This window comes from Cynocephalus volans, chromosome 3 (genome assembly GCF_027409185.1).
Source record: "Cynocephalus volans isolate mCynVol1 chromosome 3, mCynVol1.pri, whole genome shotgun sequence".
Classification (NCBI taxonomy): Eukaryota; Metazoa; Chordata; class Mammalia; order Dermoptera; family Cynocephalidae; genus Cynocephalus; species Cynocephalus volans.
Genome location: NC_084462.1, coordinates 107,778,021 through 107,789,681, shown reverse-complemented (window position 1 = coordinate 107,789,681; position 11,661 = coordinate 107,778,021). Strand labels below are relative to the sequence as shown.

The 11,661-nt window shown below is 36.6% G+C and overlaps 2 gene segments (V, D, J or C); both read right to left on the bottom strand.

Annotated features, from left to right (window-relative positions):
* Nucleotides 1-727: 727 nt before the first annotated feature.
* On the bottom strand, nucleotides 728-1,375 carry LOC134372700 (T cell receptor delta variable 1-like). The segment is given in 2 exon segments: nucleotides 728-1,110; nucleotides 1,327-1,375. Coding segments are annotated over 2 exon segments (432 nt in total).
* Nucleotides 1,376-8,793: 7,418 nt separating this feature from the next.
* Nucleotides 8,794-9,342, bottom strand: LOC134372377 (T cell receptor alpha variable 23/delta variable 6-like). The segment is given in 2 exon segments: nucleotides 8,794-9,161; nucleotides 9,291-9,342. Coding segments are annotated over 2 exon segments (420 nt in total).
* Between the last annotated feature and the right edge of the window lie 2,319 nt (nucleotides 9,343-11,661).

The window sequence follows — 11,661 nt, the reverse complement described above, 5'->3', positions numbered from 1 at the left end:
TCCTTCAGCTTCTCTTGTTTTAGATTGAATACACATGTAGCAAGATCACAAATGGATGTTTCTTCTGAAGGTCCCCCACCATTATAAGACTAAAGGAGGTGAGAGACAGACAAGTTCTAGTTTGTCCTTGTGTGTTCCAATTGTCATCACGGGCTCCACTATGTCCTTCCTAAGTCACAGTTTGTCTGGGCATTTGTCCTCATCTAACTTTCCTCCCAAATATTAGTCTAGCTGACATATAGTAAATTCAGGCTCAACACCAGGTGCAAAGACAACAGCTTTGTGTAGATTCTACCCCTAGCTCCAGCAATTGTATGAGGTCTAATCTAATAATTAATTATTCCACATCATCATGGTAGTTCTGCTTCTCTGATTATACCTAACTGACACAAAGCCTAAGGTGAAAGCAATAAGGAAGCGATTTTTATATTGATTCCAGATAACTAGGCCCAGATTTGTGCTGTGAGCATTTTTAAGTGAAACAGCCACTTAAAGTATTATGGGGCAAGTTTTTAAAAACTTTAGGCAACTTTACATATGTTCTGTATGATCTATTTTAAGTCAAAAATTCAAAACTGAGAATGGATTAGCAGTAAGTTGCCCTAGACACCTGTTTCCAATTGAGATAGAGGGCGGTTTTACTTAGAATTAATTCTTTTGATCCAGACTAGAAATCAAACAACCACAGTCATTACTATTTCTTGTGTGGGATCTGCAGGTGTGCATTTCAGCTTGGCTCCTGCAGCGGGGGGCTTTCTGTTATGGAGCACTGGGGTTTTTGTTCAGCCTTTACTATCACTTCCAACACTGTGGGTTCCCTGAGAGCACAGAAATACGTTCCTGAATCTTGCAGCTGTAAGGCTGAAATGGTGAGGCTGATGGAGTTAGCTGCTTTCTGGAAGTTGACAGAATAGCGACCGGACTTTGCATTCTCGTTAGCAGAATACTGGCCAATAAGAAAAACGATCTTTCCACTGGGAAGTTGCTTGTACCAAAAAATGTAGTATGTGCTGTAACTTGTTTCATATACACAGTCCAGGGTGACTGCTTTCGTCTCTTGAACAGATATAGCTAACTGGGCTTGAGTAACTTTCTGGGCCACACTGGATCCTGTGGGAACAATCAGAAAACAGATGTGATCCTCTGATGTAGTAAATGAAATATTGTAAGAATCAGACTAATTTGGACCCAAAGACAAACCAAATTGAAAATATGCTGGCGTTTCTCCAATCCCCCTTTCCTCCTCAAGTCCATGTGAATTACCATATGCCTGTGTGCAAATCTTTCACCCTCAACATTCATAACCATTCTTGGAATCATCCATACCAGAGCAGATGAAGGCCACAAACACCCATGGCAGGCTGGAGAGCGGCATGTGGCACGTATCCCCCTGCAAAAAATTTGTTTTGTTCTGCCTCAAGCTCAGTTCAGCTCTCGGTGTCTGGCACTGTGTGTGCCTACTTCCTGGGTTCTACTGCTTCTCTCAGGAAATTGGGTTTCTTATATTCGCAGACCACATGGTCTGTGCAGAGGTGAGAAAAAAGTCTGGCTCACCCCAATTCTTTACTTTCTCTACTTGTCTTTGCCAGGTAATTAAGTTAGTCAGCACCTGATAAAGGAGCATGAAAAAATCAATTAGTATTGAGTGTTGGAGGTGAGGGAAATTAAAGATTGAATTAGTTGGCATATGTTAATAATTATTTAGTGGAATAATTTTGGGGACCCATTTAAAGTAGAATTTATGAGTCATGATCCTCCTCAGAATCTACTTACTGGTCATTCATTTAGCATATTTTTGCTTTTCTCCCTCCAGAATCCAAAAAATTCCCCCAAAACACAGACAAAAACCCTCACAGATCTTTGGTGCTCTCTCTGAAAGGCAATCGTATCCAATACAATTGCTGAATTTCTGGGCTCTACTTAAGTTTTACAATAAATAAAGATATTCCAAAATCAAATGATAATGTCCTTCTGACTTTCAGAAGCTATTCTGAAACCTTGTTCACCTTCTGTTTTTACAGATTTGTAACAGGAATAAAATATTATTCTTTCGAAACCTAACATTGAGTTTTATTTACGAGACTGAAGAAAAGCAGTATATTTTGTCCTGTTGCCTTCACAGGTAGAATCCTAAACACGCTCTATCACATTTTCTATCCTCCTGATCTAAAATATTCAGTCTTACTTGTTAAATTCTGGCTGGGTATTTTTAAAAATTCATATTTGTAAACTAAAGTCATGCTAAGCATGCCAGGTCTCTTTGTGAGACAGTGCTCTAATCCACTTTTACAGAATGTGATTATCTATAGGCTCCATGCAGTTAGTGCATGTCAACACCACAGAACTTGGTGGCTGGGTTTTTGTATGCTGTTATATGATCATGTGGAATGTAGCTGTTAATCTTCCAGTTGGTTTCATTGTTTTAATGGATGAATTAAATACAAAGGGGCCAAAAGGCAAATAGATGACTAGAAAAGATACCATAGGCAAGTTTATATAAATAGTCTCTAAAACAGTTTCAGTTCTTTGACACAGGTTGAAATGAGAGTTTCTTACTATTTCAGACATCTCCTCCTCTGTCCCATATCACCTCTGAGTGCTGACAGGAAGCTGATGCCCTGGTTTGTAATTATTTGCACCTAATAGATGGAGCTCATGAATGTCCATGGCAGCTTGGGGAGCAGCACGATGACAGGATTTCCCTCTTGTTGAAATGGCCCTGCTTTGTGTTCTGACAATGCAGATGCAAGTCCCTTAGGTGTGTCGCGCAGCTGCCTCTGTAATGTGATATCTGGGTGGGTCAAGTTTGAATGTTCTATAACATCTAGGTTGGGAAATTTGTCCCATCTTAAAAACTGTTTTGTCTTTTCTTGTGATATATACTTTTTGTTTTTTACTTATATATATTTATTTATTTTTAATTAATTTTTTCATTGCACATGTTTATGGAGTAGAGCTTATTGTTTCAATATATGCATACATCGTGGAATGATCTGATCAGATAGTGTATCTATCACCTAAACATTTATCGTTTCTTTGTGGTTATAACATTCAAGATCCTTTTTTCCGGCTACCTTGAAATATACAGTACAATATTATCAGCTATTGTCACTCTAAAGTTCCAGAACTTACTCTTCCTCTCTGACTGTAACTTTGTACAGTCTACCAACCTTTCCCCTCACCTCCAGCTCCTCCCTTTCCCCGCCTGTGGTAACTGCTGTTCTACTCTCTCTTTCTCTCCCTTTCTTGTGGTTTAATTGACAAATGACAAATAAATTACATCTGATAAAGATCAAGCATAAAGCATAATGTTGAAGGAAGTATAGGAAGGAGATTGATCATTTAAAGTTTTCATGTTTAGTAAATCTGTGATAAGATCTGAGGGGCTTATCTGAAACAAATTTATGACGAATCATTGTTGTGATTGCAAATATTCGTTCCTCTTTTGATTGTTCTCTTGCCTTCAATTTGATTCTAATGTGAAACGTGCTCACCAATGCTTGGCTTCCCCACAGGAGACAAACCAGAAATCATCGCCTTCCTTCCTACTTACTCATCAAACCATAGGAACTGGTGACTTCACAGCAGCAAAGGATCTGCTCAGAAAAATGAGGTCAAAAAAGGCATCCAAGTTCTGTGATCTCTCCAGTTGTGTACTGGAGTGCTTATGGCAGCAGCAGTAAAGCCATATTTTTAATAATGTAACCCTATGCTGAATTTTATTAGAAGTTCTAAGAAGGATGAAACCGCAGGCTTTCTAAATTCAAATATTCAGCCATGTTGTTGTCATGAGTACACGTGTATTGCTTAGTGCAAATCTACAGTTCTTATTATAGTTATCAGAAAGACAAAACCATTCACAAAATGCTGTTTTAACAGTAAACATATCCAAAATTTTAATAGTATAAATGTTGTTCAAAATAAAAATTTTTCCCTCTTAGGACTTTGAAGGAATGAAGATTCATTGCTAGTTTATGTGAAAATTCATCTGGTGAAGGAATTTAAGTCAGTTCACCACATTCCAAAACATTATTTTTGTTTGACCTCCCCACAGGAAGAATAAGAACCCAAATGAGAATAATTGAGTTATTCTATAGCAAACTGTCCTCAGACTCTCCCTGCTTCCTTTTATAGCAATCCCAAATTCACGTACCATGTAAAGCCACAGAGTTACTACTGAGTTTCCTAGATCCTCACAATTCTTCTGCCCCTTACATCCTTTGTTAATGGCTCTGCTCTGATGCTGACCTCAAATTCCAACCTAGGCATTGTATTCTACTTTACTCTTGTATATTTCAGTCCAATGAAAGCTACTTCAATCAGACAAAAATACCATTCCAAATTTCTTCTCCAATTTTTTAAACTATTGGAAAGGAAAGTAAAACATAGTTTGAGTGCCAGGAGGAGTTCATACACTGACATGTTGTGGGCACATCTCCCATTGCTAAGAGCCAACTGATTTTATTTTATTTTATTTTATTTTTTACTTTCTCTTATTGTGCATTGAAAAAGTACGCATTGTGGACTGAGAGATGGAGCCACTGTGTTGTTTACTTCAGGTTGAACTTCCTTTTATCCATAACCAAATTAAGATATTTTTCCAATGGAATTTTTATCAGCATTTATGTGGCCTACTGAAAATAAACCTGGCAATTTGTAGGTAATAAACATTCCATTATCCATTCTGTGGACTGGTGGAGGTAGTAAAAACTGTGCTGGTTGATATCCATTTTAAAGAATATTTCTTAAAATTTATGAAATAATTCTCATGTGGAAAAGTATAAAAAATTGTGTAGCAGACACTTTTGCACCCAGCAATGAGAATAAATACATATTTGATTTTGGATTGTTTTCTACAGATCTCTCTCTCAAACATTTCAGACAGAGCTAAAATAATAACCCCCGTTTCTTCTTTTCTCTTTCCAAAGTAGTAGCCACTACTGGGATGATTCCATGCATGTCATTTGAAATTTTACTTTTATAGATATATATCACAATACATTATATTGTGTCTGTATTTTGAGATTTATCATTAATGGTGCCATGCAGTATTTATCACTCTGACAATTACTATTTACATTCAATGTTTTATTTTTAAGGTTCATCTAAGCATACATGTGTAGAACCACTTCTTTGCTTGTAATAGCTACATATCTCCATTGCATGAATAAACCACAATTTTTCATTCCACTGTTGATAATACTTATTATTTTTAAAGTATTGCAGTAAGAATCCTTATAAATTCCTTCTAGTTCACATATTTGAATTTTTAAAATGTAGGTATCAGGAATTGCAATTTCTGGGTTTCTAAATATGTGTATTTTCATAACTAGTTTACTTATTTATTTAGTTTTTATTTATCATAGTTGATTGTACATATCTGTGTGGTACAGAGTTGAACATCAATACCTGTGTGCGGTTTTGATGCTCAAATCAGGATAATGAGTATATTCAACATTATACAATGTAATTGTTTTTTGTGTCCCTTTACCAATTCCTCCCTTACCTCTCTGCCTCCTTAACTAGTTTAGGCAAATTGTTTTCCTACGTGGTTTTATAAATTTCTCTCTGAGTGGTCATTTTTATCCATCTGGAAATGTAAAAGAGCCCGTCTCCCTATATTCCTATCAATACCTAATGTTATCAGACATTTAAATTTTTGTTGATCTGATAGAAATGAAATAGTAATTTCTTTTAACTTGATTTCTTTGAGTACTGTGGAAATTGATGTTTTACGTGTTCACTGCCAGTTTCTATTTCCTCTTTTTGAATTGCCTCTTATATCCTTATCTATATTTATTTGGGATGTTTTTCTTATTTATTCTTAGGAATTTCCTATCTGACCTTATTTTCTAATACTTTCTGGGTTATATGGTTTACAAGTATATCCTGGTATGTGTCTTGTTTTTAATTTTGAGATGAGGCACACATGTGGGTTAAAAATTTCTCTTTTATTACTAATTCTCTAGGGATTTTTATGTGTAATTATCACATAATTTATTTTTATTTTCATTTTATTTTATTTTTTTCCCCTTTTTTGTGACCGGTAAGGGGATCACAACCCTTGGCTTGGTGTTGTCTGCACCGCGCTCAGCCAGTGAGCACACCGGCCATCCCTATATAGGATCTGAACCTGCGGTGGGAACGCCACTGCGCTCCCAGCGCCGCACTCTCCTCAGTGCGCCACAGGGTCGGCCCTTATCACATAATTTTAATGATTATAAATCTATTTAGTTTTTCTTAGGTTTTCTTCTTGAGTTACTTTTGGTTGTATATATTTTTCTATCCAAGTGTTTCTTTTCTTAAGAGTTCTAAAATTTATTGGGTTGAATTGTACATAACTTTCTCTTAATAATTTTTAAAATGTCTACCTATATCTCTAGATATAGCTGCTTTTTAACCTCTTCTACTGTTTTTATTAGTTTCCTATTGTTGCTGTAACAATATACCACCAACTTGGTGGCTTAAAACAACACAAATTTATTCTCTTATGCTTCTGGTGGTCATAGTCCAAAATCAGTTTCACCGGGCTAAAATCAAGGTTCCAGAAGTTCTGAGTTCCTTCTGGTTGCTTCTGGGAATAATCAGTTTTCTTGTCTTTTCCAGCTTTGAGGCTGTCTTCACTCCAGCACTGCATTGCTATTTTTGCCTGTTAGTTTGTTTTTCATTTTGACTCTACTTTCTCCATTTTATAATGATCCTTGTGATTATACTGGGTCCACCTAAATAATCCAGGATAACCTCCCCATCTCAAGATCCTTGAGTCAATCACATCTGCAGTCTGTTTTTCCATGTTATTTGGTTGAATTGTGTCCCCACAAAATTCATATATTAAAGTCTTAATCTCCAGAATCTCTTAGAATGTGATCTTATTTAGAAATAGGATCATTGTAGATGTAATTAAGTAGTTAGGTAAAAATGAGGTCATATTGTAGAAGGGTGGGCCCCCAGTCCAATGTGACTGGTGTCCTTATAAAAAGAATGCCAGGTGGAGAGACAGGGACACACACGGAGGGAAAAAGATAGGAGGACACAGAGAGAGGACATGACCGTCTACAAGCCAAGGAATGCCTGAGACTAGCAGAAACCATGAGAGGAGTCTGGAGCAGATCTTCCCTAGTGCCTTCTCAAGGACTGTGGCTCTGCCAGCACTTTGAATTTAAACCTCTGGCCTCCAGAACTGTGAGATGATAAATGTCTGCTTTTCTAAGCTACATTGTCCGAGGTACTTTGTTACCACAGGCCTAGGAATCTAATGTTTCATGTAAAGTAACATATTCACAGATGCTGGGGATTATAACATGGACATCTTTGGGGGCCATTATTAACATTACCAAATATTTACCTTTTTAAAAATTTTTCAATAATATTCAGCTTTGGATTTTTCCTTTTATTACTTTGTTTTTGTTTCCTGTTTGACTAGTTTCTGTTTTGGTACTTATTATTTTTTATTGAAGTACAATTATACAGTTAAATAAGTGGGCCATAAGTATAGACTTAGAGTTTTGAAAATTGCAAATAACCTTTTAAACCACACCCGTATCAAGAAATAAAACATTTTGTTCCTTCACCCAGAAGATCCCTTGTGCCCCACCCAAACTTTTCCCAAACCACAGATGTGACCACTGTTCTGCTTTATTTCACCAGGGGTTAGTTTGCCTATTTTAAAATTTCATATAAATGGAATCAAACAGTATATGCCCTTTTGTGTCTGGCAATATTGTTAGGTATTATGCAATTGAGGTTTATCCATGTTGTTATGTGTATCAGCAGTTCCATCCACTTTGTAGCTGATATTTCATTGAATGTATAGAGTACAATTTATTCGATCTCTTATTTGTAGGTATTTTGTCTTGTTGATTGCTATTATGAATATTCTTGTACAAGTCTTTTCGTGGTCATGGGTTTTCATTTCCCTGGGGTAAATACCTTGATGTGGAATCCTTGGGTAGCAGAAGGTGTATGTCTAATTTTATGAGAATGTACCAAAGTGATCGCCCAGTTTACATTCCAATCAGCACTGACTTTTCCTCATCCCCATAATGTTGCCATTTTTAGAATGTTATATAAGTGTAATCATACGTCATGTAACCTTTGATATTGACTTTTTTCACTCAGCATAATGTCTTGAGATTTATCCAAGTTGTCGTGTGTATCAACAGTCCGTTCTTCTTTATTGATGAATAGTATTCCATTGTATGGATGTGTACCACAGTTTATTCACCAATGTAGCATAAAGGTTTTGAGATTCATCATGTGCTACCTGTATCAGTAGTTTATCCCATTATGTTGCTGTGTAGTATTCCATTATAGGAATATACCACAATTTGTTTTTCTATTCACCAGTTAATGGACAATTGGGTTGTTTCCAGTTGGAGGCTATTATTGATAAGACTGCTATAAAGAAAACTCCTTGTGTGTATATATTTTCATTTCTTTTGGGTAAATACTTAGGAGTGAAATTCCTGGTTATAGATTAAGATTAATTTATAAGAAACTGCCAAATGTCTTTCCAATGTGTTCATACCAGTTTGCACTCCACCAGCAATGCATAAATGTCCCAGTTGCCCCCAGATGGTCGGATGCTTCTGACAATTTCAAATACCTTAACCATTATGAGAAGTTTGCTACAAATTGGTCATTCATTAACATGATTAACTTTCTTTTATTTACTTTAATAACCACCCCCTCATACTGTCATGCTAGCACTTATACATTTATTTCATCACTTCTATGGGCAAATGAAAACTGGTCTACATCTGTGCCAGTGTAAACCTCCACAGCAGGGTATAACTAGAGCCTCAGCTGTAGGTTTGGGTATGGGCTGCGGGTGCCTGGAGAGCACTGTGCTCTCGCTGCACAGAAGTAGGTGGCTGAGTCTCCAGGCTGGGAAGTCATGATATGCAAGGAGAGGTGTTTGGCGCTTTTGCTGAAGAATGCTGTGACTCTTCCATCTTTTTTTTCATTATCAACTGAAAGTATGGCTATCAATAACTCAGGGCCTTTGCCAAGGTATTGCCGGTACCACAGAAAGTAGTCAAATGCACTGTTCTCATAAGTACAGTTCAGAATTGAAGTCTCTCCTTCCTGGACTATCAAAGATTGAGGACTTTGTTTCACCTGCTGCTGGCCACTTTTCTCCTTCTGTTGGCCACTCACCCCTGCGTGGAAAGATAAAAAGCCATTAGATTTATGTTTTCTTAAAGTTTCTACCTGCATGAGTTTGTACTTCAGTTTTCTCAATCCCCCAAATTAATGACATATCCTAGGGTTTCTCATTCAAAACTCACAGCCTAGTTGAAGCCAAAGAATTAAAAATGTTGGTCCCAGGATCTTGTCCATTCCTTCTGGCACCAGAGCTCAGTGACAACTCAAGTAGTCTTCTAGTTTTCCCAGCCAGCTGGAACTCTGACTCTGAATTCACACCCACTTTACTCTTTCAGCAGCCCCGCCTTTGCACAGGTGCTTTCACTTGAGCTCTCTCTCAAAGGAACATTCTCCATTTTGTCCAAACTTAAAATTGCTGAAAATAAATTTCGTAGGAGTCAGAAATCTCCTCCTTGCACATGGATAAGAATCGCTTTAGCATTTTTCTTCCCCATGTCCTCTCTACCTTTTCCTTAAACCTACTAGAATACTAAAAATTGCACCCTAGGACAGCTGGATGTGTCAGTGGAGACTACCTTATTTTATAATGATGGAAGAGAGAGACTCCCACGCAGCCACAAGAGTGGAGGTATAGAGGCATTTCTTTTTTATTACAAATACTAACAAAGTTTATTGAGGATGAACAATGGTCATTATATCTCATTACAAGCTGAGGCCATGGATCAGAACACGGAGAACATATCCCTTTGTCCTCAGGGAACTTATTTTTTCTTTTCTTTTTTTACTGAAATGTATTGATCATGCAACTTTGTGGGGTACAGAGTTGAATTTCAGTTTCGATACATGTATACAATTTGTGATGATCCAATCAGGGTAATTAGCATATTCATCTTTACAAACCTTAATCATTTCTTTATGATGAGGACATTTAATCTCCTCTCAGGAAAGTTAATTATTTTTTACAATCTTTCAGATATGCCCATATTTTACATGACTCTACTATATAATAGAAAATAATTAAATCAATTTCAATTTCTTTTTATGTCTTCTAAAATACAGAACAGGTAAATTAAATATTTCTAAGAATATATTTGGGGAAAAGAAATTAGACAGTACTAGAATTATCTGTTCTGGAGAATCTTTGATCTTCAAATATGTAAGAGCTGATTAAAAAATTCTGCAGACTACAGAAGATATGAGGTCGTGGCCATCAGTACGGCCGCATTTTTGGTAGCCCTCATCCTGAGTTTCAACAAACATTTGATATTTTCTTCTCTCTGTATCGTCTGGGATGAAATATAAAAGTATGAATAGTCACTTTGGTTTTTGATATTAACACAAGGAGGACATAGAGGCAGAAATTGAAAATAAATTCCAAAGCATCCCTAAAAGTAAGGGTGATCTGTCTTATAAATAACAAAAGTTAAAAGCATGTAAGGAGCACATGTTTTTTCCCTCCTGAAGCACAGAGAGGGTTTTGTTACATCTGTATTTGATGCTATCTCAAATACAATCAAAGGAAAAGATAATCACTCTCCAAAGGAGATAATGGTCCACATTCCTCAATCTACAATCCAATCTCATTCTACTACAGTAAAGGGATTTTTTATTGTTTAAGTTTTGATGTGTTTTTTTCTTTTTCATTTATTTATTAATTTATACATGTCTTCAATGAATATTTATTGAGTACTTACTAAGTGCCTACTAAATGGGCAATAATTGGGCCTCATTCATGAAGAGACACAGCATCAATCTTCAGTCAGTCTAGTTTCAATAACCGAGTAAGCTAGATTAAACCCACCATAGAGACCTGTGTGTCTGGACCATATGATAAAGAAAAGATCGATGGACTCTGCTTCCAGACCAAGTCAGAGAAGAGTTCTGATGGGAGACATGCTTGAACTGGGCCTTAAACCATCAGTAGGTCCTAGTAAGAATTATAGATACAGAGTAACTCAGTGCGGCTGGAAGCTGGGCTGTGTATGGATGAAAACATTATAAATGGTGTTAGAAGCATTAATGTAGCACATGTATCATCAAAAAAAATGTTGACTTCCAAAGTCGATTTTTTCAACCCTATTAGACTGGAATAAACACAAATACTATTTAGGTACATGAATGCTTAGATATACAGATAACATTATTTATCTTTATAAACTAAAGCAAAGTAAAAAATCATAATTTACTAAATTTTTTAATCATAACCTCTGGCTACTTCTCAAATATTTGTACACAAGGCAAACCTGAATCTTCTCTGCAGCAGCACTGCCCCTTTGTGGCCATATACGGAGGTTACACTGAACAATTTCCTATAGCTTCTTAGAAGTTTGTGTTCAGCAGCCCCTACATCAATCAGAGAACTGATGGATGTCTTCCTTCTGAGACAATGATTTCTTCAGATGGAAGGAAATTTTGCACTTGTCGAGGTCAGCTATAAATCCCTTGCTGCTCTGTAGTGAGGTGTGTCGCAGATAAATCTGGAGGAATTGGTTGGGATGCTGGAAATACCAGAAGAGCAGATGGCTCCTGAAATATAAAATATGCACTACACCT